The 17,691-nt window shown below is 44.1% G+C and overlaps 1 protein-coding gene across 3 annotated transcripts in view; it reads right to left on the bottom strand.

The window, feature by feature from the left end:
• Positions 1-4,339: 4,339 nt before the first annotated feature.
• Positions 4,340-17,691, bottom strand: part of megf10 (multiple EGF-like-domains 10) — a 74,717-nt gene continuing 61,365 nt past the window's right edge. The window contains exons 12-25 of one of the 3 annotated variants that reach the window (XM_041811083.1): positions 17,111-17,274; positions 16,862-16,964; positions 16,355-16,501; positions 16,130-16,264; positions 15,798-15,926; positions 15,590-15,718; positions 14,049-14,177; positions 12,606-12,734; positions 12,296-12,523; positions 12,091-12,206; positions 10,928-11,051; positions 10,180-10,224; positions 9,885-10,094; positions 4,340-8,813 (exon numbers count right to left, since the gene is read on the bottom strand). In XM_041811083.1, coding sequence (XP_041667017.1) covers positions 8,647-8,813; positions 9,885-10,094; positions 10,180-10,224; positions 10,928-11,051; positions 12,091-12,206; positions 12,296-12,523; positions 12,606-12,734; positions 14,049-14,177; positions 15,590-15,718; positions 15,798-15,926; positions 16,130-16,264; positions 16,355-16,501; positions 16,862-16,964; positions 17,111-17,274 — 1,955 coding nt within the window. In that variant the 3' untranslated portion in view covers positions 4,340-8,646. The remainder of the gene's footprint in view (positions 8,814-9,884; positions 10,095-10,179; positions 10,225-10,927; positions 11,052-12,090; positions 12,207-12,295; positions 12,524-12,605; positions 12,735-14,048; positions 14,178-15,589; positions 15,719-15,797; positions 15,927-16,129; positions 16,265-16,354; positions 16,502-16,861; positions 16,965-17,110; positions 17,275-17,691) is intronic. The other 2 variants (XM_041811085.1, XM_041811084.1) reach the window with 2 other exon arrangements.

The following is a 17,691-nucleotide window of genomic DNA, read 5'->3' as shown; positions in this document are numbered from 1 at the left end:
AGGCGCTGTGGTCCCATACAGACTAAAGACCATCTATAGGGGGACAGAGGGGGGCGCTGTGGTCCCATACAGACTAAAGACCATCTATAGGTGGGCAGAGGGGGGGTGCGTGGTCCAATACAGACTAAAGACCATCTATAGGGGGACCGAGGGGCGCTGTGGTCCCGTACAGACTAAAGACCATCTATAGGGGACAGAGGGGGTGCGTGGTCCCATACAGACTAAAGACCATCTATAGGGGACAGAGGGGGTGCGTGGTCCCATACAGACTAAAGACCATCTATAGGGGACAGAGGGGGTGCGTGGTCCCATACAGACTAAAGACCATCTATAGGGGACAGAGGAGGCGCTGTGGTCCCATACAGACTAAAGACCATCTATAGGGGACAGAGGGGGCGCTGTGGTCCCATACAGACTAAAGACCATCTATAGGGGGACAGAGGGGGGCGCTGTGGTCCCATTACGACTAAAGACCATCTATAGGGGGACAGAGGAGGGCGCTGTGGTCCCATACAGACTAAAGACCATCTATAGGGGGACAGAGGGGGGCTGTGGTCCCATACAGACTAAAGACCATCTATAGGGGGACAGAGGGGGGGTGCGTGGTCCCATACAGACTAAAGACCATCTATAGGGGGACAGAGGGGGGCGCTGTGGTCCCGTACAGACTAAAGACCATCTATAGGGGGACAGAGGGGGGGTGCGTGGTCCCATACAGACTAAAGACCATCTATAGGGGGACAGAGGGGGGGTGCGTGGTCCCATACAGACTAAAGACCATCTATAGGGGGACAGAGGGGGGGTGCGTGGTCCCATACAGACTAAAGACCATCTATAGGGGGACAGAGGAGGGCGCTGTGGTCCCATACAGACTAAAGACCATCTATAGGGGGACAGAGGGGGGCGCTGTGGTCCTATACAGACTAAAGACCATCTATAGGGGGACAGAGGGGGGCGCTGTGGTCCCATTAGGACTAAAGACCATCTATAGGGGGACAGAGGGGGGGTGCGTGGTCCCATACAGACTAAAGACCATCTATAGGGGGGACAGCGGAGGGCGCTGTGGTCCCATACAGACTAAAGACCATCTATAGGGGGACAGAGTGGGGCGCGTGGTCCCATACAGACTAAAGACCAGCTATAGGGGGACAGAGGTGGGCGCTGTGGTCCTATACAGACTAAAGACCATCTATAGGGGACAGAGGGGGGCGCTGTGGTCCCATTAGGACTAAAGACCATCTATAGGGGGACAGAGGGGGGGTGCGTGGTCCCATACAGACTAAAGACCATCTATAGGGGGACAGAGGGGGGCGCTGTGGTCCCATACAGACTAAAGACCATCTATAGGGGGGACAGAGTGGGGGTGCGTGGTCCCATACAGACTAAAGACCATCTATAGGGGGACAGAGGGGGGCGCTGTGGTCCCATACAGACTAAAGACCATCTATAGGGGGACAGAGGAGGGCGCTGTGGTCCCATACAGACTAAAGACCATCTATAGGGGGACAGAGGGGGGCGCTGTGGTCCCATACAGACTAAAGACCATCTATAGGGGGACAGAGGAGGGCACTGTGGTCCCATACAGACTAAAGACCATCTATATGGGGGACAGAGTGGGGGTGCGTGGTCCCATACAGACTAAAGACTATCTATGGGGGGGCAGAGGGGGCGCTGTGGTCCCAGCTGATGGAGGGATCCCTATATATCTGCAGACTGGTGTGCATCGGGGGCCCAATTGTTGAAAAACGCATGCTAACGAACCCTGGAGAGCTAAAACACACTAAACTCCAGGAGACCATTAGGACAAAGAAGTACTCTGAAACATTACTGCTGCAGTGACTTTTATGTCGGGCCCTTGTTTGATCTATACTGAGCCAGAACTACCTCAGACAGATCCAGTTTGGATTATCTGGTGCTAATATGGTGTTAAAATGCTCTAGAAAGACCCCCAGACCCCCTAGGGATTTATTGATTTATTTCTGTGTTCTTCACAGTCCAGCGTTGAATCTCCACAGTTCTTGTGGATGCTGATCCTACTACAAACTAACTTGGTTAGTCCGTGTAGGTAGTCTGTTTTAAGGCTATATAATGTGCCATTTGTAGAACATAAAAATGTCTGAAGCGCCCTCTTCAGTGGCGAGAACGCGCTGTATGTGCCCTTTTTTCTGTTCGCCCCTGCCCTTGAAAAAGTCTGTGCACGCTACTGGCAGACTCAGTAGTGATGACCAAATATCAACTCTAAATATAAATGAAATATATACCAGAATATACACAAAATAAACATTTCACCTTCTGTTGCTTCATAATTATCCACCACTGTCTCTCTTTCTTAAAATGTTCTGGGCCTTTTTGGCCCTAGCACGCTAACAGCACCCTGTGAAATCCACTGAAGTCTCTCCTCTTCTATTCTTTGAGTGTTTTCTTCATTTTCAGAGTCTAAAAAAGCTCAAAACTCTACAGACAGCTCTGATAAAAGTGTGATATTGAACTCCAACAGTGGTGGGGAAGATTGGCTCAGTAGCGTCCTCCAGTAGCTTCAGAAGTGAACTATCATGGCAGCAGGTATGGGATTTCTGCTCATATTTACAGCCAGTATATATCTGCTGTTAATGTCAGTCCTGTTTCTGTGAGTCAGTGTAGTTTTAGAGCGGAGCAGCAGACCTGCATCAGCTCAAGTCTTGTCTTTATCTTCATCTCTGTAGTCCTTAGAGGGCCACGATCACGCCAGCGCTACCTTTGTCACATGACAGCGTGGAAACAAAGACATGTTTTGCATCACTGCAATCACTTCATGTGGAAAAAATGATCTTTAAGCTTTCTTTCAGTTGTTGTTTGGTGTCAGTAAGCCAAATAAAACAGGAGATATGATCATTTTAATCTATATAAACATTCATGCATGGGGGACAGTCGACCATGCTAACAGGACTAGCACTGGTGTTTGTTCATCATTTCAGCAGATTGTAATTTCTTTTTAAAAATGACAAGATATTGTTTTAAATCATTTTGTGGGGTGTTGTGTTTTTTATCTACTACAGTAAATTAAACTTAAAGAAATATAGTTTTCATTTTAGAAAGGTGAGGAAGGGAAGAAAAAGATCATACCAAACATTAGCATGGTGAACATTTTCTGAGTTTTTATTTTGAAAAAAGAAAATTAACAAAATGGCAAAATAGGCAGAGGACCTTTAAGGGTTAATTTTAAAGTGCATTTTAAAGGGGACATATGCAAAAAACACTTTGTTAGGCATTTCTAATATGTGTCCCTGACCCCCCCCCCCCCACCTTTCAGAAAATGTGTGCTCAAACAACCCGCTCTCAGATTTTCCTGTCATGATGTCATGTGGGGAGTTAGCCCCGCCCCCAGGTTCAGTTGGCCCTCCCACCTTGGAAGAAAGTTCCGCCCTCCTCTCCTGATCCTCAGCTGGCAGCTGAGAGGAGGATCAGGAGAGCCACATCCATTTCCTGAGAGGGGTGGAGTCAGGGGCGGAGTCAGACAGCTGAAAACTGAAAACGACTGAAAACGCTGTAGTGCATATGCCAAGCCTGTATGTGGCGCTGTAACACTGCCACAGGAAATCACCAAAAAAGAAGAAGAACATCACAGCAAACTGACACAAACTTTCTTCTAGTTGCCCTTCTCTGCGTTGGAGTTAAGAACATCTGGTGTGTGCGTTTCGCGGTGGTGGTAAAGGAGCATCAGACTTTTCTGTAAAAGCCATAACAGCTCAGTAGCTTCTGCAGCACCAACACAACCGTGTAGTCCGCCATTATTGTTTTGGCCGGACCCACGCAGGCGCCTTAAAAGAGCTACGCTGTGTGTGATGTAATCGTTTCAAGAAAGATGCAGATAGCCGTCCAAACGGAGACGAAATGGTAGTCGTTTATGGATTTATGCCCTCTGGGACCCGTTTTCAAAAAGTATCGTTTACAGTCACCCAAAACGCCGTTTCCGTGTAGATGAAACGCCGATACGGCAAAAAACTTTAGTGTTTACGCCTGAATTCGTCTCCTTGTGGACGGGGCCTTAGACATGCAGAAATCAATACTGGAGTGTTTTTACAGCTGAAAACTTCCCCGGCATGTTTGAGGACCTCTGAGATATAAACCTGTCTGAAAGGGTCAAATATGTGACCTTTATTGATTTAAGTAATTTTAGATGTAAACCTCCTACCCATTATGACTCAATGTTGTGGCCCCTTGGAGGATCCAGTCATGTGACTTCCTGTGCTTTAAGGTAAAAATGTCCACATTTGCAGACCTGAAAGATTCAGAAAATCAACAAGACAGCAGGAATTTTCTCAAATTATGTAGTTTTATTCAAAAGCATTTTCACCTAAAGTCTCTACAATGAAAAACAAAACGTTGAAAGCAAAAATAAACGGAGCCTAAATGTGGCTATGGCTAAATAAATCATGGTCACCTTTGTGGAAAACAGACCGTGGTGGTGAGAATCTGAACACATGATGGGATGTTTGTATCAAGTATTCCTGGAAGAGCCATCGTCTCTCTACAAAGACATTTCAAAATAAAAGCAGTTCCTGTAGAAGTCAAGTTTTCCAGTTTCAGTCAGTGCGAACCAGATGCCACCATAGTTCCTGCTTTAAGTCCAGATGTAAGACGCCGGGTGAAGTTAATATTTGTACACCAGAGAAGACCAAACTATTTACAATATTTTACAAACATGTCAGAGAGGCTGAGAGCAGCGTCTGCAGCCGCACACAGAAAGACACAAATACAATCATTCAGGAGAACATTTTCTCTTTTTAGAACAGATTATGGTGAATGTTTCTGCTGTAAAAAGCCGAAGTCCAGCTCGAGCTTGCTCTTTATTTCAGACATGTTGAGCCCTTTAGGTTGAGCACTTACAGAAATGAGCGACGTTGGTAGGTTGTATTGTAACCATGGTGGTGTTAATTCTGCTGATGAGATGCAAATGTGGAGGGAATTATTGCTGAATTTTTTCACATCCTGTGGTCGTATAAACTTAAGTTTAAGCAACAGAAAAACATCTATAAAAACATTTTTGGACCCATTATTGTTGGTTCTCATGGCTACTGTAGAAAGAAAACCTTGAAGGGAATTTAGGAGCTTCTTTGATGTGAAGACTAAAAAATAAATTCACTGGTTGGCTGATGATTCCAGCTGACCCTCTGCTGGCTCTCTGATTGGTCGGCTAATAAAGCCCCATTCACCAGCAAGGACCACACCACAACAGAATGCGATTAAAGGTTTAATCGGGATTGATAAGAATGTGCAGCGAGACTGTCGTCTGTTGTGATGAAGATGAGGGATGTGGGTAAGCAGTCGTAGTCTAGTCTGGGAGATGCATGAAGGCTCGACAGAGGGAGACTCAGGATGGGGGTTCCTTCTCAGGCGGCGTTCTGCCCGAGCTGATCTCAACCAGACTGTGACTAGAATTAGATGAGGAGGAGACTAATGAGTTAGAGAAGGGAGGGTGGGTCGTAGACTCTCTGACAGACGGCGTGATGTGGGTTGGCTACGTTTAAGTAGGCTTGTCAGGTGATTGAGGGTGTGGTTTTGGTGTGGCCTTGCTGCCGAACTTAAGTTAAAATAAATATTACCTCCATATCTTATAGGAACCAACCCAAGTCTTTCAGTGCATGGTGGGGAAATTATGACTTTAATTTGGCTCATTCAGCACGGATGAAAGGTGTGCTTGAGGCGCCACGCCTGCATACGTGGTAACCGCCCACAAACGAAAGACAAATCTGCAGATTTTAACATGATTAACATAATAAATCATGATTAACATCATAAATCATCATTAACATCATAAATCATCATTAACATAATAAATCATCATTAACATAATAAATCATCATTAACATAATAATCCCACAAATATAATGGTTACATTTGCAGGGATCTAGTACGTTTAGTCAGCTTAAGCTCAAGTTACGTAAGAAATGTAATCATGGTGTTTTTTTGTTCGCCATGAAATAGGAAGTAGTATTCCAGAGTCTTATGACACTGGTAAAACCATGAATCTAAGCTGTGGATTAAAACGTATAAAAACGGCACCCTGAGGAAATCACAGTTTCCTTGTTTTACAATCATTTAAATCCCTGTCCACCCAAAATACGAGCAACAAAAGGTCATGTTTTTGTCAGCTCTCTATGGACTGTAAAATTACTTAAATCTGGATCAGATGAACCGTCTTTGAGGGCTCCATTCAAGAAGAACCACTTTTTTTTTTTTTTTTCTTATTTCTAAGATTTATTTTGAGGATTTTTGCTGTCATAAGAGACACAGGACAGTGGACAGGCCTGGAAACAGGGATGAGAGAGTGGGGAATGACGCAGTCAAAGAGCTGCAGGCTGGACTTGAACTTGGACACCCGGGTACACGAGGCGTGACCATCTGCGCCCCTGAACCCCCTAAAAACTGATATCAATCCTCTCCTTTTGCCTTTAAAAATGTTTGTGTGCAGATTCATGGCTCCACCTGTGTCCTACCACTCTGGAAAAACTTCCTGTTTCATGGCGAACAAAAAAATCGCCATGACTTTATTTTTTGGCGTGCCCTGCAACAGTTTGGATGTTTGAAGTGGACAAATTTATCACGTTTGTGGGATTGTTGTATTAACAGCTGCAGGTCTGTGTGACCTCTGTGTGCAGGTGTTAAACCTGTCAGAGTAAAAGTTTACCCAAGATCAAATCTAATAAAAATCCATCAGAGAGTGGAGGGTTTCACCAGATAACAGTAACAAAGGAGGGCGGGGCTAAACAAAGGGTCAGCTGATCGAGCAAAAACCTTCCAGTATGAAACAGAAGCATCCAGAACAGTGAAACTTTATAAAAGAGAAAAACAATCGAAGAAGAAACGTTTCATAATTTCATCTCCACCTGGTAGAGGAAACATCAAAGAAAATATAATTATAAAACAAAAATCAACAAGCCAAATAAATAAAAATAACTAGGGGAATAAGATTATGTTGTCAAATTAGGTAAAATTTACAAAAAGGGCAAAATTTTGATCTGGCTGCTGAATTTATTTGTTTTGGGTAAGTTCAAGAAATATCTTTTAAATACAAATTTTCAGCCGTAATAGGTCAAGTCAGGGTTTGCAATAAATTAGAAATAAATATTTTATTTATCATGCCATGAAAAAAGCAGATTTGATGTTAGAAATCCAGAATAAGAAATAGGGAAACGTCACCAATCTCATAAAAACAAAAACGTGAGAATAAACCAGATTAACTGCAGTGGGTTCATAATTTAATTTACATAAAGGGTTAAATGTAAGACAGAGAACTGGTTTCTTATTAAAAGTGCTGATGGGTTAGAATATTTAAGGATTTTGGTTCAAACTCTTTAGAATTAAACTTTCTCTGTTTTCTGCTGAATGGTTATTTAACACAAAGAAAAATCATCTTTAGTTAGTCTAAAATCCCCTAAAATCAGAAATTAAGTACTTTAGATGAGCTCTGAACCCTCGTGGATTAAACTTAGATGACCTTTGACCTTCACAGAAAATGGACGTCGTACCTTTGGTTATAAATACTACTCAGACAGTGAAGATGGACGTGATGAAGACTCAGCAGCTTTATTCCACTACTGTCTCTCTCCAACGTCTAATCTTTGATATTTTCACTACCGTTTATCAGATTAGATTTTTCTAACACTGTTGTTATAAAAATAGAGATTCTATTAGTTTTTAAAAAAACACAGAAAAGTCAGAAAGGCGTCAGTATGCTCCAAACAAAGTTATTTAACAGAATCAGGCGAGCCTGTGACCATTTCTATAAAAATCCATCAATAACAACCTTCTCTGTGCAGGTTTATTAAATGGTCTCTTTTTATTGGTGATTTCAGTGAGACAGTCTGTAACGGCTCCATGCATGTATGTTGAAGTCCACACATAGGAGGGTATTCTTCTGTCCTTTGTGCACGCATAAACACCTTTTTAGATCACTGAAAACACACCGTGAAGAAAATTCCCTCCATGGTGAGGATTTTTAGAAGCTCTGTTGCAGCATTCATGTGTTGACGGGGAGTTTCGGGCTTCTAACGTCATCACTGTTGTTCATAAGACAGCAGACGCAGCCTCACCTGTGCAGGTGTTATGCAGGGAAATGCATACACCTCTTTTCCCTGACATGACAACGCTCATCTATTATACCCACTGAGGTTAAAATAAATGTGAAAAGCTCATATTTTTGTGTGTTTTCATTGACCCGCTGCTGACATGGCGTGCTCTTTGCAGCACATAGCAGAGCTTTTTCTCTGTTTTCATGTGGAGGAGGAGAGTACATCTGCAAACAAAGGAGCAAAAAACACCCTCCTATGAGTGGACGAAGTCATGAATCCCCGTTGGATTGTCCTGATACGATCATTTGAGACAGTGATAGAAAGGACTTCAAATTTTATGGTCAAAAAAATGAGCTTTGCTGTTGCGAGCATACTGAGACCGTTACCGTCACACAGGTGGAATGACCTACGACGACTTCATGGCAGTTTAAAAACACCTATAAAAATATACCAGCTGGACCGCCACGCTCCTCTACACCCCCGTAGTTCAGAGAGACGTCAGGATACATAAAACAGAATAATGTGGAAGTATAAGACGGAGGATTCTGTGGGTATGAAGAGCTTCCTGTCCGTGTCTGTTCAAACGTCCAGGCGATCATTCGCTGTCCGGATCTCTGTGCTCCGACGACGGGCTCTCTCTGGCCGGCAGGATGTCGTAGTGACTCGGGATGTGGCTGTTTTTCGGGAGGTCGTACGGATCCTGACCAAACAGAACACGGCCGCCGCAGTCCCCGTTGGCCTGGATGGTGCTCACCGTCGGCTCTGGAACCAAACATGGAGGAGAGGAAGAAGAAAGGGCCTGATATCAGAACGGACATATTCCACTGATGTGGACAGACGAAGGTAAATATGGCTCTCTGTTTATCATTTTCACATCTATTGCTGCAGAGAAACACATGCAGCTCACGAAATACAGATGCAGGAAGCACCAAATCTAAAACTTGTTAACACCTACGCAGAAATGGACATCATGGCGTGATGCAGCTCTTACGAGGCCACCGCTCATCTGGCAAAAACATGTTAAAAGTGGTAACATTGAGTTATAGAGGTAAAAAAGTGTCTCAAATGTGTTAAAAATGGCAACAAAAGTGTCAAAAATGAATGGGAAAAGTTTTAAAAGAGTTATAAAGTAGCAAAAATTGGTCAAATGTGGCAAAAATTGGAGAACTAGTGGCAAAAATGGCCAAAAATGGTAAAAAAAAAAAAAAAAGTGTAAAACATGGAATAGTTAAAAAGTTGCAAAAATACATTAAATTAGCAAAATTGGTCAATTGTGGCAAAAATGGACGAACAGTGAAGAAAAGGTGCTAAAAATGGTTAAAGTGGTGACAATGGGTTATAAGAGGCAAAAATGAGAAGACACATTGATGAAAAAGTAGCAACAAGGTGGCAAAAATGTATAAAATGTGTAAAAAATGAGAAAAATAATGGCAAACATTGGTTTAAAGTGGCAATGCTTGATTAAAGAATGGTTTACGGAGGCAGAAAACGGACAACAAGTGGCAAAAATAAATGGCTTAAGTTGTTAAAAGGGGTTAAAAAGCAGCTAAAATTTGTCAAATGTGGCAAAAAGGGTAAAAAAGTGTTAAAAATGGAGAAGTCCAAACAGCTCCGCTGTCAGGCTTGGATGTGCTGGCCGGATGGATTTGTCTGGTATTCCCTCACCAGTTTAGCCTTCTACAGGTGAATGTGACTGGTTTATCTGTCGTTGGCTCTCCACAGAGAATATTTCATATTTCCTGCTGTATTTCTTGGAGTCCATCAGAGTTAAGGCCGTCAATCTTTCATAAAAACACAGCAGACTTTCTGACAGTGACTCATAGAGCTCCTCACCGACTTCGTAGACGTTCCTGTTGTTGGTCGGGCTGCTGTTGCTGATCTCGGCGTACGGCGAATCTCGTCTGGCCGGTGACTTCATCTCCACGTAGCCGCACTCGGTGTTTTTGTTCATCAGCAGCGGAGGATCCTTTATGGTGGCGTACGGGTTTTCAGAGCTGTTCAGGGAGCACGAGCTGGCGTGATACGGCGTTCCCTTCACCAGATCTGATCACATGGAGGGAGGAGGAGGGGGGTGTGAGCGGGGAACACCAGGGTTAAAGAAGACGAGCGTTTATGTTTCATCACCTACCTCGTAGAGACTTCCCCATGTATCTTCTGTCTATTCCATACGCTCCTTTAAGAGGAAAACATGAATGAAGATCAGTGAACAGAAGGCTGGAATATTCTAAAGAAGGATTTTTATCTCTGCTTGAATAAACTTAACACCAATCACTCTGCCAGTTCATGCTGCAAGCATCCCAAACATTCTGGGATCCGTTGTGGTGCAAACCTGAAAGGCCACTTTTAACAGCTTTTCTCCCTCATGTGAAACTGAAACAGTGGTTTACTGAATGAAATGAAGTTTCACTGAGCAGAGTCCTGAGTTTAGAGCCAGACATAAGCAGATGAGTACTCCGTCTACTCTTCATCTTTTGTTATTGCTTTGATTGAGTGCCCCCTGGTGGTGGAATGAACATACTCTGCATTTATTAGCTGCCATTTATAATTTTATTTTAAGATGCATGTCTGCATTTCTACTCTATTTTTGCACTTTGACCCCTTTCATTTGCACATTAGAAAGCTGAGGTAGGCCGTGTTAAGATTCCATTTTCACCACGCAGCCTTCAGCAGACACTTGCAGGCTTTAGAAACCGGCCCATGGAGAGGCAGTGTTCCTGTTAGCTTCGCCACATCCAGTAAAAATGAAACCCTGCATAAACACTGCTGTTGTAACATGGGCAGGGCGTTTCTCAGAGCACTAGATAAAGACTGGACTCTACAGCACTGACATGTCAGTCAGGATTACACCAACATGTGAATGTCTAGCAGGCACAAACCCATCTCACTGAAGCAGTCTCCCTGTTTCCAGTCTGCAGGCAGCGTTCCCGTGTGATCACCCAGAGCTCCTCGTTTCCTCTGGTCCACGCTCTTTAAGTTCACAAACAGCTGGCCGTTCTTCGCCTGAGGAGGTGAGAGAAAAACAGCAGATTTCATAAGACATAAACCCTGTCACTACCCATAAAATCCCTTCCAAAGATACTGAACCTAATGCAAAGGAAAACTATCTGCAGAGACGGGTGTGTTTTCTGAATTTACAGCATGGAAATCTTTTAAAGCCATGTTGCATGTGTGCAGCTTTGGAAATGTCTTTTGTATTTTTCATTTCGTGTCAGATTTGTAGAGCAGGTTCTCATGCTTCCATGTGGTTCAGATGCTTGACTGACTGTTACAGAAGCGTCTACATCTTCCTATCCCAGCATGCCTGACAGACTGTGCACTGCTGCAGAGGAGTTAACTGCATCACATGACCTCTACAGTCTGTTGTGTCGATCCAGGATTGATCACTCTCAGTGGAGCCAGTTGGTAAATTAAATTCTTACTGAAGCCGGATGGTAGAAGAGCAAAAACATTTTTAACAGCAGTAAAATCTGTCAGTGTGAGTCTTTGCTCCTCTTCAGTAAAGAAAGTTCTGATCAAACTGCTGCTGCAGCTGCATCCACGCTCATCTCTTCACCGCCACCATTGTTTACAGGCTTGGAGTCACTCAACTAAACCATGCCTTTAGCTCCGCCTCTTTCTCCTCTAATGATGCTGATTGGTCCGGTCACTACCTAATCAGGAACAAGTGAATCAGCTTGAAGCTTTGCAGCATAGATCCCTCTGATTACAGATGGATGAAATCTGGACAATCCATCAATTTCAGAAGTCTGCAGCTTCTCTCTCTCTCTCTCTCTCTCTCTCTCTCTCTCTCTCTCTCCTGAACTAAAACTTTAGCTTAGGCACCATTCTGAGCCCATTCTGACTTCACCATGGAACATCAGAGCTGGAGGACAAGGTCTGGACCCACAGCCTCATAAAGCATGGCTGAACTGAAATGATGGCCTCCATCTCTCTAAAGGCCTCAGTGACTCACACACCAAATACATGAAGAATCTGAATGTAAGACATGCACCTGGAAAGAGGATGTGTGCAGGGGCATCTATAAACCTTTCAGTCTCACCTTCCCATAGGGGGCGCTGTTCAGGTGTGGCGGGCTGATGCACTGGGTCAGCGTGTGGTAGCTGGGGTTGGAGAAGTAGCTGCTGGGATGAGTCTCACATGTGGGAGGGTGAGCTTCTGGAACAAAAGGACCACGATCAAGAATCCAGTCCTGATGAGCCCGGTTTTATTCTGGTGAAGCTCAGAGATGGAGACGGGTTAAATACCTGCGATGGTGTAGTCGGCGGTGACCCTCACGGCGGGGGTGTAGGTGACGGCCGGCATGGCGGGCTCTTTGCCTTTCTGCTTCTTCCTGTAGATGATGAAGAGGAGGAGGAGGAAGAGAACCAGCAGCACCAGCACGATGATCCCGGCAATGGCGCCAATCTGATACGAGTCCACCTGCATGGCGGCGCTGGTCAGACTGTTCAGGCTGCCGACCACGACCACGCCTGCTGCACAGGAGGCGGGGAGGAGATGTAACCATGGGAACATGCTTTAACATTTACACAGCCCTTATTTAGTCTTTTTCCTCACCCTGGTCACAGCGAGCGCCCTTCCAGCCCGGGTTACAGTAACACGTCCCGGTCATGTGATCGCAGGTGGAGTTATTGAGGCAGTCACACACCTGACGGCAGCCGTAACCATAGGAACCAGGAGGACACTCTGGAAGAGAGGTTAGTGTTACCAACCAAACATCTCTTTATGTTTGTCAGATGAATTTAACAGCAGAGACTGACAGTTTGACCTTTAAAATCATGAAGTAATCTCCTTTTGAAAAGTTGGTGATGTTTATGCAATGACAGAACAGCGCCCTCCACAGGAGGCGGTCTGCGGCAGCAGTCCCATCCACCCTCCATATTCAAACGTCCGGTGGTACTCAACGTGTGGCTGTTTAATGTCTTAATTTGAAATATTATTCTCCCAGAAAACCTTAAAAAAGGAAACTCTGACCCCAGAGAGTCACTTTAGTCCGTTTGTTTCCCACATTTATACAGAAGGCTTTAATTGTCAAGCTTAACTCTCTGTATTTTTCCATTCACCTTATTTGCGATTTTTGCCCTTCTTTCTAGTTTTTTGCCACTTCTAATCCATTTTTACTGCTTTTAGCCTGTTTGCCATTTCTTTTTGCCACTTCAACCCTTTTTTGCCACTTTTCACCTCATAGATCGTGGCTCTTGCAAAGGTATTTCTCAACAGTTCATCTCTTTGGTTAAGCAGGGTTGAGTAATGCTGGTTTAACGTGTTTGCAGCCTGGTTAGAAAAGGCGCCCTGGCCAAGAGCATCCATCCTGGTACTCCGCCCAAACACAGAAGCCCCGCCCCTTTATCATGTAAACATTTACTCAAGATGAACAGAGGTAAATTGGACTTAAAAGATTAAAATATTTTAACGGTTATTAAGAGCCTGAATACAACCTCTAGTGAGTTTAGCATAGAATGACTGTTCTGGACAGGGATCAGCGTCTCTACATGATGAAACAGCCAAAGTTAACAGAGTACAGTATTAGACAGTGTTTCTTTAGTAGGGACCCCTGCACCCTGAGGGTCCTGTTGTTTTCTCCCACTCTCGCCTGTTTTTGGGGCGTTAGACCGGCACTGATTGCTGTGAAAATAGACGCACACCTAAAATATAGTTTTAAAAAACAGCCCTCAGGAATTGCCTCAATAGCGCCACCTTTCATGCTGTTACAGAATCTGGTTTCAGCTCAGGGAGGTCTACAAAAACCCCAGAGGGACCATGTTTCTGTCTCCAACAGGAGATCCTCTATTCTGAATAGATCATCCAAAAGCGGGTCGTTTTGTTCCAGAGGTCATTCAGGATCTCGCTGGTCTGAGGGATCTGATCTGAGGGCCCTGCACTGTGGTACGGAGCTAGAAGAGACCCTGTTCTCTGGGACGGTTTCAGTCAGAAAGCATCAAAAGGAGCACAAAGTCAAAAGTCATTTAAATAAAAGGATGAGTAAATGAAGATATCTACTCTGTTCACAGTGTCGTCCCATGAATCCCGTCCGGCACGTGCACTGTCCTGAGATGTGGTCGCAGTCGGCGCCGTTTCTGCACTGGCAGATCTGAGAGCAGTCTTTACCAAAGAAACCCAGCGGACAGCCTGCAGGAGGACGCCACACAGCACGTTATAAACTCAAACTTTTTTCTAGTTCTGCCACATCTTTAACTTCCACTAAATTTTATGAATCATATAAAGATAAAAATGTACAAAAAAGGAGTGAAAATTTTATGTGAAAAGTAGATAGTACGCAGCCACAGAGGTGTTTTAGTTGTTTTTAACAATTTGCTTTCTGCAAAGTCTTTTTTCATTTTTAATCCTTCTTTCAAGAGCTTTTTTTCTTGACAAAATCAGCGTTTTCTTCCCGTGATGTCCTTTTTCATCAGCTCCTCTGATTGATTGATGGTGTCTTTTCGTGTTTTTTAGGCTTTTTATAAGGGAAAACGCCTCTGTATGTCATTTTTTTAACCCATAGGGATTGTTTTAATATTAGTCCCACTCAGGCTGGTAAGTGCAAAAAAAAGCATTATTCATACAGTAGCTATAAAAATATTATACATTAGTATTTTATTTTACTTTCATTGAGCATTTTTTTAACCTACAACTGACACAATTATTGACATTGAATATTCATTAATTTTCGAATATTTTAACCCTTTGAATGCCAGGTTTTTTTTGTCATGATGTCTCTGTGTTTTTCAGAGAAATAAACCCAGAAAAGTGAATTATTTTCAACATTCTACATGCAAAGTAATTTTTTTTCTGTTGAATTATTACAGTCTGGGATATGCCAATGATGAACAGAACCACTGTTTTTCATTCTTTATTATTATTAATATTATCATTGATTTTATTATAAAAAATTATTGTTTTATAATTTTTTGCATGTTTATCTCCGTATGCCAAATATGGTCAAAATATCGCCATCTGGTGGAGAGTAATAAAAGTAATCAATTCCATGACAAAAGCCCAGATTGATTACCAGATATAATAAAATGCATATTTTATGCTTTAATGGCAGTGAGACCAAAAATGTCAGTTTGGGTTTCAATGGGGCATTTTTTGCTCTTAACAGCATGAGTGTAACTTTTGCTTGTGAACAGAGTATTTTAGACTTTCTGCAGGAGCTGAGCTGGAAATAAGACGATCAAATAAAAATACACAGCGATGCCAAAATTCATGCCGTATACATGAACACAATTATCAACACATGAAGAATGAAAAGTGTGTGAAATAATCACAACCTGCCCTAATATACTAAATATCTTAACTGCGCTAACATCCTAGGATTTCTTTTTATCTTATTCCCTAAATTATATTCTAATTCAAATATAACTAAACTTCTTCATTTCTACTCACATGTATAAATAAAAATAATGTTTGCATTGTCTGTTTAGCCACACCCAAGATGATTATCGACCATTCTACATTTTCTGAATCTGAATGTTAGAAGTGGAACCACAGCATGCTTTTAAAGTCAACCCTGGTGGAACTAGAGGGAAACAGAGACTGACGCTGGGTGCAGTAGAGTCCCGTCCATCCTGGCGTGCATTTACACTCTCCATCGTAGGCGCTGCAGTACGCTCCGTTGTGACAGTTACACGTGTGGATGCAGTTTGGACCCCACTGACCTGGAGGACACGCTGCAGCAGACAGGAGAATTATTCACTGCTGAATGTCGTAGAGTTTAATAAAACACGTCTGATTGGTGGTTTGACTCACGCTGGGAGCAGTCACTGCCGATCCAGCCGGGGTAGCACTGGCAGGAGCCGTCGATGGGATTACACGTGCCGTTGTTGGTGCAACTGCAGCTCCAGGCGCAGTTTTTACCAAAGCGACCGCTGGGACATACTGGGCATAAAACAAATACATCATTTAATCATTTTTAAAGCAGACAAGTCCACATGTACTCTATCTTTAATTTCAGACGCCATGCATGAAAAAACGTGACTGTTTTTCATCCTGAGATGTTACAGTCAGAGAAGTTTCTTTCCTGAAGCTTTGGCTTTCATGCAAACATGCTAAATCTCTGCACGTGCTGCAGGCGGACTCACCCTCGTTGCACAGCGTCCCCTTGAACCCGGGCAGGCAGTCGCACTGTCCAGAGACGTGGTGGCACGGTCCGTTACTGTGGACGCACTGAGGACACGTCTGACTGCAGCGGTGGCCGAAGTATCCCGGAGAGCAGACTGGAGGAGGAACAGGGACGGGTCAGCGCACTGATACATCCCTCACTCCTCTGAGCGGGATGTTTATTTTTGTGTTTAATGGTCACTCACTTCGCTGACACGTGGTTCCTCTGAATCCCGGAGCACACTCACAGGTTCCGTCGTCTGGAGAACACGATGCTCCGTTCTTACAGTTGCAGGGGACCGAGCAGTTTGGCCCCCAGCGGCCCTCGGCACACACACTGTCACAGTGGATACCTGCACACACACACACACCATCCACAGCATCGGTTCATATTTAGCGTCATGTTCCAGATAACATTCATGTCCAAGACAAGAGCAAGACATTCTTATATTCTGAACTGATTAGATTTCGGAGGTCAAAGGTCAAAGGTAAAGGCCATTAGGCCTCATGGTAACAGAAAACTTTCTCTGCTCACCAACAGGAAAGTTTGCAAATACCAGTCAGGATGAAGTTCTGTTTTTAACGATGATATTAAACTTCAATAAGCAATCATTAGTTACTGTACATAAATGCATTAGATAACCAATCAGACGACGTAACTGTCCCGGCGTTTGCTGACATGTCGTAATGATAATTCCATCTTAAATCCTCACCGGTCCATCCGGCCAGACATCTGCAGTGACCGGTGGAGTGATGACATCCGTCAGCGTGGCTGCAGTCACACCGCTCTCTACAGTCCAGACCGTACGTCCCGTCCTGAGGAGGAGGACCAGGATTATCTACGGCGCCCTCTAACATTCATTACGTCTCGTTAAGAGGATGACATAGGCATCTCTGTCCTCAGAAACATTTACTCAGAGATGAAATAAACGTTCAAAAGTAGACGTGAGACGGCGTCTCACCTGACAGTGCAGCTCACAGCGCTCGCCCCTCCACCCTGCAGCACAGGTACACTGACCGTCCAGGGCGTTACAGGCGCCGCCGTTCAGGCACAGACAGGTGAGGTTACAGCCCAGACCCCAGGTACCGCTGGGACAGTTGATGGAGCAGTCCACGCCGTGCCAGCCTGGGACAAGAGGACAGGGTCAAAGGTCAAAACTTTACTGTGAATCTGTCCATGCCGTTCCAGAGGTAAAACCTCAGAGACAGGCGTTTTTCTCCTGAAGGTCAGAGGAGTCCAGCGGGTCAGAGATGGACTCTGACGGGGACAGTAGAATCACCAGGAGAGGGCGGGGCAGGAATCCGGATCATAATAAACCAGCTTTAGTTTGAGTTATCTCTGAGTCTGTTTGCTGAAACCTCACTGGACTTTACACACCCCTAAGATCGAACTCGTATTTTAGTTTTCCGATCCTCTGTTCAGACAGGAGTGATGATTTAGAGAGGCGGACATCTTTAGAGTCATCAGTGTCAGGATGACAGCCTCCTTTAGTCTAGTCAGAGTACCTGCAGCTCTGGAATAAAGACAGAAATCAAATTCTGC

The sequence above is a fragment of the Cheilinus undulatus genome, linkage group 17 (genome assembly GCF_018320785.1).
Source record: "Cheilinus undulatus linkage group 17, ASM1832078v1, whole genome shotgun sequence".
NCBI lineage: Eukaryota > Metazoa > Chordata > Actinopteri > Labriformes > Labridae > Cheilinus > Cheilinus undulatus.
Note: the sequence above shows the minus strand (reverse complement) of the source record. Positions and strands in the feature narration are given on the sequence as shown.